This window comes from Erythrolamprus reginae, chromosome 3 (assembly GCF_031021105.1).
Source record: "Erythrolamprus reginae isolate rEryReg1 chromosome 3, rEryReg1.hap1, whole genome shotgun sequence".
In the NCBI taxonomy this organism is placed as follows: domain Eukaryota; kingdom Metazoa; phylum Chordata; class Lepidosauria; order Squamata; family Dipsadidae; genus Erythrolamprus; species Erythrolamprus reginae.
Genome location: NC_091952.1, coordinates 185,208,972 through 185,228,091, shown reverse-complemented (window position 1 = coordinate 185,228,091; position 19,120 = coordinate 185,208,972). Strand labels below are relative to the sequence as shown.

Sequence of the window (19,120 nt, the reverse complement as noted above, 5' to 3'; positions counted from 1 at the left end):
CAATGAATTGTCATTGGCAACGAAAGTCGTGTGACACCCAGAGACCAGTCTCAGCATACATAAAATTTAAAAATAGAATAATTATGCTGCATATATGGAAAACAGGTTACAAGACTGCATACAAATCAGAACTGAATACCACTATCTTTTATTATTATGACAAATGTTTAGTGGTGGTACAGTGGTTAGAAGACAGTACTGCAGGGCTAAGTCACTGCTCACTCCAGAAATTTGATCCTCAGCAGCTCAGGGTTGACTCAGCCTTCTGTCCTTCCAGGGTTTGTAAAATGAAGACCCAGAGTATTGGGGGCAATATGCTGACTCTGTAAACCGCTTAGCACAGGGGTGTCAAATTCACGAAAGGTCACGTGATACATGTATTGCAACTTTCCCCCTTCACTTAATGGGGGTGGGGGTAGCCAGCATGTCATGCATCTGGCCTACAGGTTGTGAGTTTGACACCCCTGGTTTAGAGTACTGTAAAGCACCTAAAATGATATATAAGTTTTAAGTGTTATTGCTATCAGAAATCCATGTTGATTTGAAGGTACCCACCAGCAACTTTTAAAAAAACCCGACATGAGCAAACAATCTCCATCAGAATGCCCAAAACGTTGTATGGTAGGGCTTCATTCATACAGACACCAGGAGTTGATCTCAGACATGGAGATACCTTTTAGCTTTTTACCAATACATGTTGAGTGGTTTGCTAACGTGCAAATTGTGCAAGACAGCAAATTATCCATCTTTCATGGTCATCCTGCAAGATTATTTTGCCCAGGGAGATTCCAGAAGGAAAGTTCTAGCAAGTGGCTTTACCTATTCTCCCAAATATAGATCAGACGATATATAAGAAGTAGCAAATCTTATTTATCTACGGGACCGCCTTCTCCGGTTAGGGCCCACAGAGTTGGCCTTCTCAAGGTCCCTTTGGCTAGACAATGTCAGCTGGCGGGGCGACATAACAGGGTTTTTTCTGTGGCAGCTCCAGCTTTGTGGAATCAACCTCCCCTGGAGATCTGCACATTCTCCAACTTCCTGGCCTTCCAAAAGGCTGTGAAAACACAGGACCGGTGAATCTTGCCCCGGTTGAATGAATATGAATGTTTTAATATTAAGGGCTTTAACGTTTTTTATTTTGTTTTATATTGTTGTCCGCTGCTCAGAGTCTAGAAAGTGTTGAGCAGCTTGTAAATAACAATAATAAATAAATAATTTAAAAAATTGTATTATTTCTAAAAGAATGATGAAAAAAATTTCATCTCAGGGATGCCGCATTGGTCATAAATGTGAACAATGGTCATAAGTCACTTTTTTCCAGGATTGCTGTAGCTTTGAAAGATCACAAAATGAATTGTTGCAAATCAAAGACTACCTGTAGAATAATCCTTACCATCTAGAGAAAACCAGGTGCAATAATATATAATCCTAATAAGGATACACTCACTAGGTAGCATTTCTGCAGCCAGCAAGAATTATATTATCTGATGGAAATGAGATTATAAATACCCCAAATGTTTGTTGTATGTCTGTGTTATGTGTGTACTTCAAAAATAATAAAAACAAATACATTATAAACGCTATCAAAGGGACATGAAAGCAAATGATGTGCCAATTAATTTTAAAAAGGGAATGTTAAATAATAATAAATGCATTAAAACAAAAACAATTGTAGATATGCAACTGCAATTTAAGTCTAACCTTAACTCAACCACTGTGAAATGTATGCTCAAGTGAAATCTAACATGCAAAGATTCCAACAAATGAAATTAGCAGCTTTTGAGATTTGTAATTACAATATCAATTTAGATTTTTTATTTATTATTTAATAATAATAATTTATTAGATTTGTATGCCGCCGCCCCTCATTTATTTATTTATTTATTTTTATTTGTTTGTTTTGTCAAGTACATATTGGAGGCATGTAAAGATATAATATTCATATACATGAATATTATTGTGCATTGGACAAAATAAATAAATAAAATAAAATAAATAAATGATACTAGTGAAACAAACAAAAAATACCATTAGGACAGGGGACTGACGCTGGCGCATGTCCCTTACTGATCTAGGATTTATTTTAAGAATTTAGATTTATTTAAACTTCTACCAGTCCACCTAATTGAATGTAAATCTTTAGAAGTTTCAGCCATTAAAAAAGAGAATTACTGTATATTAGACGCAGTGACTAGCATTATTCCAAACCACGATTTGTACTAGAATTTAGTACAGTATCTGCATCTAAAAAATGCCACCTTCTACTCCAATTTAATTTACTCCAAAAATGGCGCTAATTCTTTAACGAATTTTTTTAAAAATCTGCAAACCAAGAGATTCAATTTCCAACGATCGCCTGAATTCAACAGATTCTTACAGATTATGTACAATTGATACTTAAATTTACTCCCGCAGCAACCATTCCGGCTAAAACTGAAATCAAACAGAAACGTCCCGCCCGGTTCGAGGCCGCCATTGGATGAAACGAGGCGTGACGTCTCCAATTTCTGCCGCTCGGCCGCGGGACGCCACCTGCTGGCGGTCGAGCGTTAAAGGCTACCGACCCGAGACTTTGAATGGGCCGATTAAACCTGGGAAGAAAGTTGCCTGCGGAACTTTGCGGCTCTGGATTTATCAGTTTCTCACCTTTCCTGCGAGTTGCAAGTCTCTTAAAGGTGACTTCGTTCCGTATTTTATTTTTATTTATTTATTTGGATTTATATGTCGTCCCACTCCCGGAGGACTCTGGGCGGTTTACTCATCCCAGCCACGGATATTGGATCTTACCCATCCCAGCCACGGATATTGAGGGGGGGGGACAACGGGGGCGGCGGCACCGTTCCGATCTCGTGTGCTTTCCATGCCTTGCTTGCGTGATCCCGATTTCTGAAAGATCCCTTTTGCGCTTCTAGTGCACTCGGTCGGTTGGCGGAATCCTTCCCCCCCAAATCCAAGGGACGTGCCCCGATCCCCCCAAAATTCTGCAGGTGTGAGTAAAAGCAGGTGGCAGCTGCGGAGGCTTCAGGCGCGGGTTTTACAACGGGTAACATTTTTTCCAAGCGGTGCCTGCAGCGATCGGCGTGCAAACCACGGCGTGGGTGCAGGATTATTATTATTTTTAATTTAAATTTATTTATTTTGTCCAATACCCAATGAAGGTTAAAGAGAATAAACATGTAGTGATATATATCAAAGAAAGGATAGGAGAAAAAGATATAAGAATAAAATACGTCGATGAAAAATAGAGGAAAATATATATGAATGGAAGAATAGCCTTCTGGTGTGAGGGGTGAATCCAGTAGATCTACAGTTCTTCACAGTTCGGTGCACGTTTATAGTATGAAATCATACTGGGGTAAAATGGAATTTATGCCTAAGTAGGAATTCTACCAGCGCTGTAATAGTAAACAGGCTTGCATGGTATTGGAATTTACTTTCAACTAAATAATAACATGAGAATAAGCTTCATGTTCTCCAGACTACAGATGAGTTCATTATGTCTTTCCTGATAGGTTTTATGCTTAAAACCTTCCACCATTCTTGTAGCCCGTCTTTGGACCCATTCAATTTGATCAATATCTTTCTGTAGGTAAGTCTCCAGAACTGAACACAGTATTCCAAATGTGGCCTCACCAACGCTCTATACAGTGGGATCACAATCTCCCTCTTCCTGATTGTTATACCTCTAGCTATGCAGCCAAGCTTTCCCTACCGCCTGACTGCACTGTTCACCAATTTTGACACTGTCAGAAATCACTGCCCCTAAATCCTTCTCTTCTGAAGTTTTTGCTAACACAGAACTGCCAGATGATGTTTGCCTCTCTCTCTGTTGAGAGAGAGCTGTTCAATTTTGACATTAATGGTCTCTTTAAGCCTTCTTTCAAACCAGCTATCATCTCTGTCCAAAATATTTTATTTTATTTTATTTCATTTTATTTATTTAGTCAAACATGTACAAGATAGTAGGTATTGGTATAAATATAAACATTAGCAAAGTAGCTACAGGTAAATTAGGCAATAGGACAATAGGACAGGGATGATAGGCACAATTGTATGCTTATGCACACCCCTTACCAGACCTCTTAGGAATGGGGTGAGGTCGAGTGTAGATAGTCTAAGGTTAAAGTTTTTGGAGTTTGAGGAAGAAACCACAGTCAGGTAGTGCATTCCAGGCAATGATCACTCTGTTGCTGAAGTCATATTTTCTGCAGTCGAGTTTGGAATGGTTTACACTAAGTTTGAATCAATTGTGTGCTCATATATCGTTGTGATTTAAACTGAAGATATCATTGACAGGACATTGTGGTAGATGATTTTATGAACTACATTTAGGTCAGATCCAAGTCAATGAAGTTCTAGGCTTACTAAGCCCAAAATTCCAAGTCTGGTGGAATAAGGTATTCTGTTGCGAGCAGAGGATAGGATGATTCTTCTTCTGAAATATTTTTGGACACACTCGATTGTATTGATATCTGATCTGCAGTGCGGGTTCCAGACAGGTGAGCTGTATTCAAGAATTGGTCTAGCAAATGTTTTGTATGCTCTGGTTGGTAGTATAATATTGCAAAAGAAGAAGCTACACAAGATTAGATTAATAACTCCTACTGCATTTTTGGCAATATTGTTACAGTGGGCTCTGGCACTTAGGTCATTTGATATGAGTACTCCAAGGTCCGTGAAAGAGTGAGGATTGTCTACGAGGTTGCGTCCTCTAAGCTTGCATTTTGTGTTCTGATTCTTTTTGCCGATGTGTAAGACAGAGCCTTTATTGATTGAGATTTGAAGTTGCCAGTTGTCTGACCATTCCGATACATGGTCTTTGTTGTCTGATATATGGATTTTGTTGTCTTCAAAAGAGTGCCCTGTGTCTTTTAGATGCAGATGGACATCAGTATGATTGAAAGATATTTTAGTACTGTTCTGCCAGCATGTTTTAATCGCCCGTAATTACAGGGTAATTAGTCCAGCAAGATACACACCACACAATAAACAGAAAAACAGAAACAGCTCCCTTTTTAAATGTCAAAGGGATTTTCTGGTACACACAAGGCACAGGTTAAATGCAATCCAATTGCTCACCCAATAACTGGGAAATTGAGTCCAATTCTAAAGTCCAGAGAGTCCACACACAATTTTGAACAGCACAAAAACCACGATCTTGACGAAACAATGAATCAGATAAACTGCCATGAGGCTAAAACACCAGGCTGCACTTTTATCTGTGGTACTAATTACAGCAGCCCCACCCAACCACAGGTGGTCTCATTTTCTCTTGTAATAATCCTTCAGTTGTTGTCTCCTATGCATCACTCTACGCATGCGTGGATGTGTCATTAATTCTTGTTCAGAATCCAGGGATGATACAGATGATTGATCTCCTCCTGGGTTGTCTGCCAAACTCCCCTCTTCCCTGTCACTCACGCTTCCTTGGTCAGAGGAGGCTTCGTCGGCAGATTCCATTGGGAGCAAAACAGGCCTGTGGCAGGTGGATGTTTTCCCCACATCCACCTGCACATTCCTTGGGGCAGGAGCTGGGCCAGAGCTAACCACAACAAGTACATTTATATCAGCAGACTTGCCTCTACATAAGGTGAGGTTGCAATTACCTTGCTTGGGTTTCAACTGATATTTCCATTTTAGTAATTAAGATTGTCCTTTTTTTCTCTCTTTGCAGGTCTGCAAAATGGCAGAAAGGCCTATGTGGGAGCAAATTGGAACAAGTTTTGTACAGCTATATTATCAACAGTTTGATACCAATAGGGAACAATTAGGTGCTCTTTATGTATGTATCAATGTCTCTTTTGTTCAAAACAGTGATTATTCTATTGATACAATGAATGGATTATTGGCTTGCGGGCGTTGTTGTCTCTACTAAAGCAGCAAAAATTGTAATTCAAAGGCCTAATTCCTACCCCAGGCATTAATTGAGAAATTTCAAGCATTTGGATGGAAAACAACTATAGGTAGACCTTAACTTATGACCGATTCTCAGCAAGTGTTTGAAATTACAGTAGATACTCTTCCCCAAAGGAATTGTACCCAGTTCAGAAATTCAATTAAGAAATTCTGAAGCCCAGGCTCTCTCCCTGCAGTCATATGAAAATATTTCGGGCATTGGATGGATGCCCACATTTACAGCTAATTGCAATATCTTGTACTCAAGTGACCACGATTTACAATGTTTTTACTGAAAACCAGTGTTTACTTTCATCTTTTGGCAAAAATGCCCCATAACTTAACAATTTATCACAAAAAAAGATTGCATAAATTGGCTGGTCACCTGAATAACTTACTTCATGACCATCAAGAGTTATGACCATAATGGGTAGGCTCTATTAGGGTCATAAGTTGAGGGCTATTTTTCTAGCTACTTCACTTTTAAGTTCTTTTGCTTCATGCTGGCCAGAGTAGAAGTTTGGAAGCTTGTTCTCAATAGGTAGCTCTAAATAGCTCTTACTAGCCGCTCTGGGAGATTGGGCTACTTTGGTTTGAAATCCAACTCCTTTTTATGGTTTTTGATCCATATTCATTATATTAACATCCCTTTTGCTGCTACTCTATCTTTGCTCCCATTAACACTGTGTATGCAAAATGGAGATTAAATCTAGAAACCAGAATGGACATTTTTTATTTTATTTTCTGGAGAGGGACGTATAGGCTAAACTTTTAAGAAATTTCTGCCAAGTTCTCAACGGAGGGGTTGAAGAAAAAAAAATGGATATTGGTAGATATGTTTCTGTTTTCTTTTTTTTTTGGTATCTCTTTCCTCCCTCTTCAGCTCCTTTTCTTTCCTTCTCTTGACAAGTTCTGATAAGAATCATTTCTTTCTCTTATTGGGAGGTCCAATATATAGAAAATAAGTTCCTGGGAGGGTAGGTGGATAGTTCATTGAGAATTTCTTGCCTGAGACTAGATCTGTGCCTAGATCTGAGATTGAAAACCCATGTGGAATTTGCAAAAACTTACCTGTCTAGAGCTGTGATTATTTATTTGTATAGTTTCTGTAGTCCGATAATTTCAATACGTGGGTTACTGAAATATATCCAGTAATGGGCTACTACTGCCCCCATGGGGGGGACAGGGGGGACACAGTGAGGATAATAAGCTTATAATATTTATTTAATACTTAATAATTTTCTTATTGTCCTTCCTTCTCTGCTACCTTAGTATGATCCTTAATTACTTTTAAAATAGGAAATAATTGAATAGTACAGTATGTTTTTACCCATAAACATTTAAAACATCTAAAACTAAACTTTTATAGCAATTAAAGAAAATTGAGCTACTTGCCTAATCTGTTATCATACTGAACCCTGTGAGTTCAGTACAAAACCTTAAAATATTACTATGCTCCTCAACAAATAATGCTGTCTTTCATTTGTCTGTTTTGTGGCTATTCAAATAATGTGACTTAATCAACTGAAAAAGAGTCCAAGCACCTGTTTGAGAACTTATCTTGATTGGTAAGCCACTCCCACCCAGACACATGATCTTTAAGCCACTTCTTGGGTCCCATGATTGTCAAGCAACTCCACCTGGTCACATGGTTGGCAAGCCACACCCACAAAATAAGCCACGCCCACAGTGTGGCTGTAAAAAATTTGGCAGCCCATCACTGAATATGCTACTGTTTTACAGACAGATGCTTCCTGTTTGTCTTGGGAAGGTCAGCAGTTCCAAGGAAAAGCTTCAATTATGGAAAAATTAATGGTATGTTATTTATCATCTAAAATACATAACTGATTAATCTTGTAATCCGTAACATTTCATGCAGTGACTTTAAAATAGTTATTTGGAAAATGCTTCTTATTGGGAAGACCAGATAAGAGTCCTTGTAGACTCCATTATAGTCTCTGGATATGTAGTATCTTCTTAGGGTTTAATGGTTGTTTTTTTAATAACAGGCGCTTCCTTTCCAAAAAATTCAGCATAATATAACATCCCAGGATCATCAACCTGCTCCTGACAATTGTATCCTTAGTATGGTTGTTGGCCAATTGAAGGTGAGATTTGTTATTGTTTTATCGTTGGTTAAGATCTGTTCGAAGGTTCTAAGATTTAATATAAAAGCGTGAATGTTAAGGCATTCAGAGTGCATTTAACTGTTGTATAGTATTTTTCTTGAAGTATGTTAGTTGCAATATAATGCTTACATTAACTTTATCAAAATATATAAAAAGCATTATATCCTTCTGATGTACACTGTTCAAAAAGAGAACACTTAAACAACAGAATATGAGAATATTTCATTCATTCAGATTTAGGATGTGTTATTTGAGTGTTCTCTTTATTTTTTTTGAGCAGTATATTTCTATTGAAAGCAGTAACTTCAAAAATGCATGCATTTGTTTGCTATTTTTTTCTCTCATATTTAAATTACGGTGTGGAATTTATTCATGTTTTAAACCACTAACATTAAGCTTATATCCTCTCATGGTAGGTAGACAATGATCCAGTAATGGGATTCCACCAGATGTTTGTTCTCAAAAACATGAATGACAAATGGGTTTGTTCTAATGACATATTTAGGTTGGCTCTGTATAATTTTGCCTAAAATTTCTGCTCTTGGTTTACACACTACAAATATCATATTCATGTTGGCTTTACGTGTGTCTTAGTTATTTTCTTTCTGTAACTGCAACTGAGAAGCATTTTTCTATTAATTGAAATAATTTGAAATAGTGCAGTATTAGATAGCCTTTAATGTAAAACATTTAATACTTTATAAGAAAATAGTTTGTCCATTTTAACTATATGAAGCTTGTGGAGATAACAGTGTATCAGTGTAAAGACATTTCTTATACAAACAAGTTTGACAATAAATTAATCTGCATGCAGTTTTAGTGAACCAAAAAGATTTGTCTGAATACCTTTTTTCACATGATTCAAATTTATTAATCTTTTCATGTTATTTCTTAACAACATGATGTTTACTCAAGAAAAAGTAATTCTTGTTTGTTCTGAATGTTCTGTTGCCATGTTTATGTTCTGCGGGCTCTCTGATAGGAGCCTCCCAAAAATTCAAGGGTACAAATTTCAGACACACATACGTTTGAAAATTCAAAACAATGTTCTTTATCACAAAATTCAAAATAAACTAAGCACTCTTTTTGTATTGCAAAGAGCACTCTTCCCAAAACAACCGGGTAGTCTGTACAATTTCCCTTAAGCAGTCATTAAGTACTTAGCTAGCAGCTGTGAAGAAATTTCACACCTCATCTTCTTCCAACGAAGTGAGACACACACACACACACACGTTGCTCTGCTTTGTTTTCCACGGTGTGAAAAAGCAATAAATCCAGAAAACACAGGATTCCTAACGAACTCCGATCAGATATTCTTCCACAACGGCCAAACCCACATGCTGCTATTTATAGCAGCAGCCCTAATTACTGAAGCCTCACCCAAACACCGGTGGCCTCACTTATTTCCTGTAATATGTTCTTACTTGGTCTCTTCTACGCATAATTCTGCGCTTGCGTGGGTCCAAAATCTCATCATCTGAATCAAGGGAAGATAAGGAAGATTGACTGCCTTGGCTGTGTGCCAAGCCCTCCTCTGCCGAGTCACTCCCACCTTCTTCTTCGTCCGAGGAAACTAAACTCTGAACTGATTCTGTCGGCAATAACACAGGCCTATGACATGTTGAATTTTCCCCTGCATCCACCTCCCCATTCCCTGGGGCAGGAGCTGGGCCAGAGCCAACCACAACATGTATATATAGATGTTAACTCATGTAAGGGTGTCAGTGATGTAACAGAGCACACAACAGAAAACTGAGGCTGACTAAACTGATATTATAAATAATGTAAGAAACCTAAATAAGATCAGTGGGTCGGCATTCTATATTATAAGATTCAACCCGAGTGCCAAGATGAAAACTTTCCTTCCACACAGGGGTGGGTTCTGAATTCTCCCATGGATGGTTTGCTGAGAGACATGTGGGTGTGCATGCGTTTTGCGGGTGCACTCATGCGCAGTACTTTATAAAAAGCTGTGCATGCACAGGAGCAAAAAACATGGCACCTCCTATGGCGCCACCAAAAAAAATTATTAAATCTTTTGGTTTAATAATGGACAGTGTTGGTAGGGGTTAGCAAACCAAAGGAACTCCAATACAACATACTTCAAAAAAAAAAATTCCATATACAGTGGTACCTCTACTTAAGAACTTAATTTGTTCCGTGACCAGGTTCTTAAGTAGAAAAGTTCTTAAGTAGAAGCAATTTTCCCATAGGAATCAATGTAAAAGCAAATAATGCGTGCAAACCCATTAGGAAAGTAATAAAAGCTTGGAATTTGGATGGGAGGAGGAAAAGGGAGAAGAGGAGGAGGACAGTCGCTACCGAAAGAAGGTGAGGGGAGGGGAATCAAAAAAATCCAAAACTTTAAAGTGTTTAAAAAAAAAAAAGGACTCTGAGGCAGCGCCCAGAGAAAGGAAAATGCTCTGTTCACTCTGGGCTGCCCAGAGTAAAAGGAGCATTTCTTTTTTCTGGGTGCTGGCAGAGGTTTATCCCCTCTCCAAGTGCCCAGAGAAAGGAATATGCACTATTCACTCTGGGCTGCCCAGAGTAAAAGGAACATTTCTTTTTTCTGGGCGCTGGCAGAGGTTTATCCCCTCTCCAAGTGCCCAGAGAAAGGAATATGCACTATTCACTCTGGGCTGCCCAGAGTAAAAGGAACATTTCTTTTTTCTGGGTGCTGGCAGAGGTTTATCCCCTCTCCAAGTGCCCAGAGAAAGGAATATGCACTATTCACTCTGGGCTGCCCAGAGTAAAAGGAACATTTCTTTTTTCTGGGCGCTGGCAGAGGTTTATCCCCTCTCCAAGTGCCCAGAGAAAGGAATATGCACTATTCACTCTGGGCTGCCCAGAGTAAAAGGAACATTTCTTTTTTCTGGGCGCTGGCAGAGGTTTATCCCCTCTCCAAGCGCCCAGAGAAAGGAAAATGCTTTGTTCGCTCTAGACTGTCAAAGCCTCCTTAAGCACCACCGAAAGGCTCCTCTGCAGCCCAGAAAAGACCGAGATGGCCGGGATTAAAGGGGGAATGGCAGGAAACTGGCCGGGCCTTCGTGGCACTCTCAAATTTCCTGGGAAATTTTTCCGGGCTCGGGTTCTTAAGTAGAAAATGGTTCTTAAGAAGAGGCAAAAAAATCTTGAACACCCGGTTCTTATCTAGAAAAGTTCTTAAGTAGAGGCGTTCTTAAGTAGAGGTACCACTGTACTTGGGTTTGCAACTTGTCAAGCATTTTTCAAAAGCCAAACTATTCTAAGTGCCATAACTTAATTCATCACATCACTCAACTCTTTCAATTTTTGTCATCTACTTAACTGTAACTGAAGTAGATATTAATTATGTGTTTTGACTCTTTTCCTTCATTGAACTCTCCCTTAATGCTGGCTTCTCTTGTCATATAACTACTGTATTATTCGGAGTATAAGACGAACCAGAGTATAAGATGCACCTTAGTTTTTGGGGAGGAAAATAGTTAAAAGAATCTGCTTACCAGATATTCATCTGGCTAACGTCCTTAGCCAGCACATTATTTTATCCACTGGTTATAACTTTATTCGAAGAGAGTAATAATGGAAGCGCTTGCAAGCCAGTAAGAGCTGGGAACATCATTAGCACTTGGAAAGAAACATTCAGAGCACGTAGAGCAATGGAAAAGACTCTGCAAAGACTTAGGGCTTGGAAAACATTCTTTGCAGAGAGTAACAATGAAAAAGCTTGCAAGCCGGTAAGAGCTGGGAACATTGTTAGCACCTGGTTAGGGGTGGAAAGAAACATTCAGAGCAAGTAGAGAATGAAAAAAAACCATACAAAGACAAGGCTTGGAAAACATTCTTCGCAGAGAGTAACAATTAAAGATCTTGCAAGCTGGTGAGAGCTGGGAAGCACTTGGTTAGGGCTGGAAAAAAACTTACTCAGAGCAAGTTAGAGCAATGAAAAAAACCCTGCAAAGACTTAGGGATTGGAAAACATTATTTGCAGAGAGAAAGAATGAAAGAGCCTGCAAGGTAAGAGCTGGGAAGACTGTTAGCAGCTAGTTAGTGCTGAAAAAGAGAGAGCTACATTTAGAGTATAAGACGCACCCAAATTAGCCTCTTTTAGGGAGGAAAAAGGTGCATCTTATACTCCAAAAAATATGGTATGTGACTTTGGAAAAGTCTGTCTGTATCATACTCCTACTAGCTGTGATCGACCACAGCCCAGCTAAAGTACAGCTGTTGAATTTGAAGCACGCTTGGACAGATGAGTAGACAACTGCTGGCCTCATTGAATAATACCAGCAATTCATTCAGTGATGATCCCTTTATAAACTGTATTGCTTTCTGTAGTGGCCAATTTTGGCTATGTCCAATACTGTCTTTGATTTATTTCTTAGTGGTTCTCACTATCTATTATTTGTCCTGCTGTGAGTAGCCTAAAGGGAGATGGCGGGGGAGAGAATATGTGTGGTGGCAAACAACCTCTATTATGTGATCGGTCACGTACCTTTCTCAAGTGAGTTGAAGGGATGACATGGGAATCGGGCCCATAGATTCAATTAAGAGCCAACTCTAGTTGAAAAGCTGATCAATTTTCACATTTGCTCATTGGCTGATCCTTGGGATAAGAGTTTGAAAATGTACTGGTAGACAGCTCAGTATCTTTGCAATGCCATCTTGAATAATAATTAATAATAATTTATTAGATTTATATGCCGCCCCTTTCCGAAGACTCGGGGCAGCTCACAACAATAATAATAACAATGTTACAATGGAAACAAATCTAATATGAAAAAACATCTTTAAAAACCCCATCATTTAAAAATCATGCAACACACGCATACCATACATAAAATATAAAAGCTTGGAGGTGTCTCAATTTCCCCATGCCTGGCGATAAAGGTGGGTCTTAAGTAAATTGCAAAAGACAAGGAGGGTGGGGGCAGTTCTAATCTCTGGGGGGAGTTGATTCCAGAGGGCCGGGGCCGCCACAGAAAAGGCGCTTCCCCTGGGGCTCGCCAAACGACATTGCTTAGTTGGTGGGACCCGGAGAAGGCCAACTCTGTGGGACCTTTATCGGCCGCTGGGATTCGTACGGTAGAAGGCGGTTCCAGAGGTATTCTGGTCCGATGCCATGTAGGGCTTTAAACTTAGAAGACATCAATGCTGTCTTGAAGTTACAAGGTGATATAACTCAAGTTTCATATATCACTCTTCAGAACCACATGCCTTTGGGAGATGAGGCATCTACTTCAGGGGTGGGTTGCAACTTACCTCGCTGCCAGTTTGCTTCCTCCTGCGTAATGTGACCGGAGTGCAAAAAACCCAGATATTTTTTTTAAAACCCCACCAAAAACAAAATGGTGATGAATGCACAGTGCAAGAAACTCAGCTTCTGCACATGTGCATAAAAAAACATTTTTAAAAAATTGGAAAAAAAAGATGCCGACACTCATAGACCATCACTGATCCAATTTGTTGACATCATCATGGCGCCACCAGCAGGTTGCTACCGCTTCGGGCAAACTGGGAGGAACCCACTTCTGGTCTAGTTTTCGGAGAGGGGCGGCATATAAATCCAATAAATGAAATAAATGAAATGAAATATTAGAAGGGAAGTTAATTCTTTTATTCATTCATTCATTCATTCATTCATTCATTCATTCATTCATTCATTCATTCATTCATTCATTCATTCATTCAATTTTTATGCCGCCCTTCTTAGACTCAGGGCGGCTTACAACATGTTAGCAATAGCACTTTCTGACAGAGCCAGCATATTGCCCCCACAATCCGGGTCCTCATTTTACCCACCTTGGAAAGATGGAAGGTTGACTCAACCTTGAGCCGGTGATGAGATTTGAACCGCTGACCTACAGATCTACAGTCAGCTTAAGTGGCCTGCAGTACAGCACTCTACCTGCTGCGCCACCCTGGCTCATAATGTTTTATTTATTTATTTATTTATTTATTTATTTATTTATTTATTTATTTATTTATTTATTTATTTATTTATTTATTTATTTATTTATTTATTTATTTATTTATTTATTTATTTATTTATTTATTTATTTATTTATTTATTTATTTATTTATTTATTTATTAATAGAGTTGAAAGGGACCGTTAGGTCATCGAGTCCAACCCCCTGCCTGAGCAGGAAACCCTACAGCACCCGAGCCAAATGGAAGTCCAATCTCCTCTTGAAGGTGTCCAGAGTTGGGGAGTTCACCACCTCCCCTGGCAGGCAGTTCCATTGGTTGATCGCTCTGACGGTCAGGAAGTTCTTCCTTATTTCCAGGTTGAATCTCTCCTTGGTCAGCTTCCAACCATTGTTCCTCGTCCGGCCCTCTGGTGCCCTGGGGAATAAAGAGACCCCCTCCTCACCGTGGCAACCCCTCAAGTATCTGTAAACTGCTATCATGTCCCCTCTAGACCTTCTTTTTTCTAGGCTGTCCATGCCCAGTTCTCTCAATCTCTCTTCGTAAGTCTTGGTTTCGAGTCCCCTAATCCATTACACAGTAGCAAGAAAGCAATGTAGATAAATTAGAATGGAATGTAAGGATAAATGTTACATTCCTGACAACAGAGTATGCCAATTAGAAAATAACAACTTAGGCTATTCCTTATTAGGAAAATAAAATTGAAAATTCTACAACTAGATGTGCACAGATAACTTTTATACCTGGTTATAAAAAATGTTCCATCCCTCCCTGAAGTTGACTGCCTTCATTGCTCAGTGAATTTACTGTGTGCTAAATAAAAATTTGAACTCTGAATTGTGGTGTGTGGCATTTTGATCTGAACTATAGGGAACTATAGGGAAGGCATGGGGGAATTGGGATATTCCCTTCCCCCTAGGCCTATACAATTTATGCATGGTATGTTTGTGTGTATGTTTGGTTTTTTAAATAAGGGTCTTTTAATTATTTTAAATATTAGATTTGTTATATGTTGTTTCATTATTGTTGTTAGCCGCCCCGAGTCTACGGAGAGGGGCGGCATACAAACAAACAAACAAACAAATAATAAATAAATAATAAATAAATAATAAATAAATAAATAATAAATAAATAAATTTCAATAATATTTTTCCACCAAGTAAATAGAGAAATAAATATTTTTGATATAGTTATATGCACACATAAATACTGAAATAAGGGTACAAAAGTGTACTTTTGTTACATTTTGAGATCTACACTGCACTGATAGCAATTTATTTACTTCAGGAACCTTGCTATCTGGAAAAAATAGTTAGGAAAATAAGAAAATGGGCAAAAATAACCATTCAACTGAGCTATTAAACTGACTAGATAATTTTCAGACATCCCCCTCCCCCATTCTTAGACTTCATTTTCAACAATCATATTTCCCTGGTGCTATTCTGATAAAATGAAACAGATCTTTGACTAAACCTATTTTTTTTAAAAAAAAAATTAAATATGCTTTTAAAAATTTACTGTGTATTTCACCTTATTTATAATTACAGATAATCTTAGTTCTCTGATCAAGTCTGGTGGTTTATATTCTAGAGGAAAAAAGTCAATCTACAAAATTCATTTTAATTTTTAGTAAAATTTTAGTCTTCTCTGTGGAATGCCCTGAAAATCTTACTACAGATAATATTTATTATTATTATTTATTATTTATTATTATTAGATTTGTATGCTGCCCCCCTCTGTAGACTCGGGGCGGCTCACAACAATAACAAAGATAATGTAAGAACAAATCTAATAATTTAAAAAACGCTAAAAACCCCATTATTAAAAGCAAGCATACACACAAACATACCATGTATAAACTGTATAGGCCCGGGGGAGATGTCTTAAGATGGGTCTTAAGAACTTTACGAAAGGCAAGGAGGGTTGGGACAGTTCTGATCTCCGGGGGAAGCTGGTTCCAGAGGGTCGGTGCCGCCACAGACAAGGCTCTTCTCCTGGGTCCCACCAAACGACATTGTTTAGTCGACGGGACCCAGAGAAGGCCAACTCTGTGGCACCTAACTGGTCGCTGGGATTCGTGCGGCAGAAGGCGGTCCCGGAGATACTCTGGTCCGATGCCATGAAGGGCTTTATAGGTCATAACCAACACTTTGAATTGTGACCGGAAATTGATCGGCAACCAATGCAGACTGCGGAGTGTTGGTGTAACATGGGCATACCTTGGGAAGCCCACGATTCTATAGTGAACTTCATAACTAATGATTTGAAAGAAGGCTTCGTATTCTGGTTCTGATTTTGGCAACTTCTTTTATGATTCATTTCCTCTCTATTTATCCTGTTGAAGGATATATTCTTAAAAACAAAATAAAATTCAACTGGCTGAAAAAATTACTTATGGGGTAAACGGAAGGAAAGCTATTGTTGCAAGTCTTATTTAAGGCATGAAATGAAATTAACTATCTAGAATCTCAGTTGTCTAGGTCATGTTGCTTTTTCAAAAGATTTTCTTTAGAAATTCCAGTTGCCATTTGAAACATCAGTTTTGGAAGGAAATTAACATATCTATATATCAGGTGCCATTCATGTATTCTGGAATACAATATAAAACAAATAGAAGAACTATTGAAAACAATAATCTTGGATTATAATTTCTTCCGGTGAATAAAATATCTCTACTATATCTCATGGAAATGAAATGTTAAGATATTCCTCACTGAGTAAGCTATTACAGAAAATATGTTTCTTGTACCAAGCTTAAACATCAAAGGAAGATGTAGTCAGTATCTTAACATCAAGAATGAATTTGTGAAATTGTTTACTTTTGGAAAAGCAAGTATCCATCAAAAAACACAAGAAAGGACACTTTTTTCCTAAATTGTTTGCATACAATATCAGTTGGACTTTCCTTATTTTGGTTAGATTAAATGATATATTTTTTAAAGAGACTGGACAAGAAATTCTTTCAGAGTTACAAGATTTCTATCCATTCACTTTTACAGTCCAGAAAATTAGAGTGGGTCCTTCCTGAGACTACCAGGTCTCCATTGCTTCTGCAGGCTATGCTGCCACTTATCTGATTATTGTCTAGTCTAGTTCTTCCTGTCTCCCAGCTCATTCCTACGTACCACTAAAGTTAGATATTCTTTTCTTTTTGTCAGTTCTTGGCATGCTTTTTGTCCCATTACCTTGTTCATCTAAGGTATATTGAGATCCATCTATGTTCAGGACCTAGCACAACAATGAAGGATATAAAAATTAAGTAATATTAGGGCTAAATTGGGGAGAGATCACCTGGATTAAGAGTTAACACTGACTTGTAAAGATATAAATCAATCAAAATGTTAGTACAGATCTCAGGACAATTCCATTTTATGCACAGAACTAAATCAGATGAGTACTATGATAAAAGCATTCCAGTACAATGAGATTCTGTTCAATAATTTGTGTTTAACAATGATATATGTGCAGTTAATAAATTCTTCCTCATTCTTTGTTCTGGAGAATTGGGAATGGAACCCTCTATATTTGGGGATTTGGTTAAGGGGACAAAAGGGGACTGTTCAGTTGTACAAAGAGAATTTGAATTGTTTTGACAATTGTTTTGATAGTTTTATTTATAATAAAACAACCTCGCCTTTTCCAGTAAGGTTCACAAAATATTAAAAACATGTTTTTCATTAAAAACATAAAAAAGATTAAAAACAGATAAACTGGTCATTAAACTGGCAATCTCACACTACTTACCAGAGCTTACAAAACTTTTGCCAGACTCATCCTTGAATACAGCTCATCTGTTTGGAACCCATATCGCATCTCAGACATTAACACCCTTGAAAATGTCCAAAGATACTCTTTCACCAGAAGAGCCCTTCACTCTTCCACTCGAAATAGAATACCCTATGAGACTAGACTTTCAATCTTGGGCCTAGAAAGTTTAGAACTAAGACGCCTTAAACAAGATCTAAGTATTGCCCACAAGATCATATGCTGCAACGTCCTGCCTGTCGGCAACTACTTCAGCTTCAACCACAACAACACAAGAGCACACAACAGATTTAAACTTAATATTAACCTCTCCAAACTTGACTGTAAAAAATATGACTTCAGTAACCGAGTTGTCGAAGCGTGGAACTCATTACCGGACTCCATATTGTCATCCCCAAACCCCCAACACTTTACCCTTAGATTATCTACGGTTGACCTATCCAGATTCCTAAGAGGTCAATAAGGGGCAAGTACAAGTGCACCAGAGTGCCTTCCGTCCCCTCTCCTATTGCTCTCCTATATCTCCTATACGTTTCTTCTATTCCTATATCTCTTCTTCTATTCTTTCATTGATATGTTCTATTACTATACCTTCTCTTCTATTATTTCTTAGATATATTTTACTATGAGTATCTCCTCTCTAACCTTCATCATGTATTTTACTATGTGTATATAGATATATACCCACTAAAAAACCCTCATTGTGTATTGGACAAAATAAATAAATAAATAGTAAAACATCAGCAACATTATTAACTAAAATGCCCCACAGCAGTATGAGAAGTAATCTTAAAATAGTAATATATTGACATATTGAGAAACAGAAAATAAAAATGTCCTTCATGCCAGAAAAATAGTAAATTTGGCACGTAGGTCACAAATATTCTATTTTGGCTTTCTGAGCTGATGGTTATCACCAAGAAGGCCTATCTGTGGCCAGGACCTTTTTTTAATCTTATATGGGAAGGCACCTGGAGTAAGACCAGTAAAGATGAAGTATGAGTTTGTCTACATGGGAAGAGGTCGTCCTTTAGCTATTGGTGCCAAGCTTTTGAAGAGTTTTATAATTGAAAGTAGCATCTTAAATTGAGATTGGAAACAAAGTAGAAGTTAAAGAAGTTGTGCAATTTTAAAGTAATACGATAACAACATCTTGGTATTGTTGGTGAAATATTCAGAAGTAACTGAAATTTCTGGATTACTTTCAAATATAACAATATACTGTAACTTAAGTAAGAAATTACCAGGGTATGGTTTCTTGAGGGAAGGCTATCCAAGTATAACTATAGTTGGCTCTCTGGCTTAAGCTCTTCCAAGTACTTCATGGCACAGAAAACAATTACACTTCTAAAGATACAGATAAATCTAGGAGTACTGTACTTTCAAACTGCTTATATCTTTTTAGGGGAAAGAAATCCAAACA

At 38.0% G+C, this 19,120-nt stretch overlaps 1 protein-coding gene across 1 annotated transcript; it reads left to right on the top strand.

Moving 5' to 3' along the window:
* The first annotated feature begins 2,599 nt into the window (after positions 1-2,599).
* On the top strand, positions 2,600-8,801 carry LOC139165885 (nuclear transport factor 2-like). Its single transcript, XM_070749125.1, has 5 exons — positions 2,600-2,675; positions 5,675-5,782; positions 7,639-7,710; positions 7,905-8,003; positions 8,441-8,801. The coding sequence occupies exons 2-5, from the start codon at positions 5,684-5,686 to the stop codon at positions 8,552-8,554; spliced, it is 384 nt and encodes a 127-aa protein (XP_070605226.1). The 5' UTR covers positions 2,600-2,675; positions 5,675-5,683; the 3' UTR covers positions 8,555-8,801.
* Positions 8,802-19,120: the final 10,319 nt, after the last annotated feature.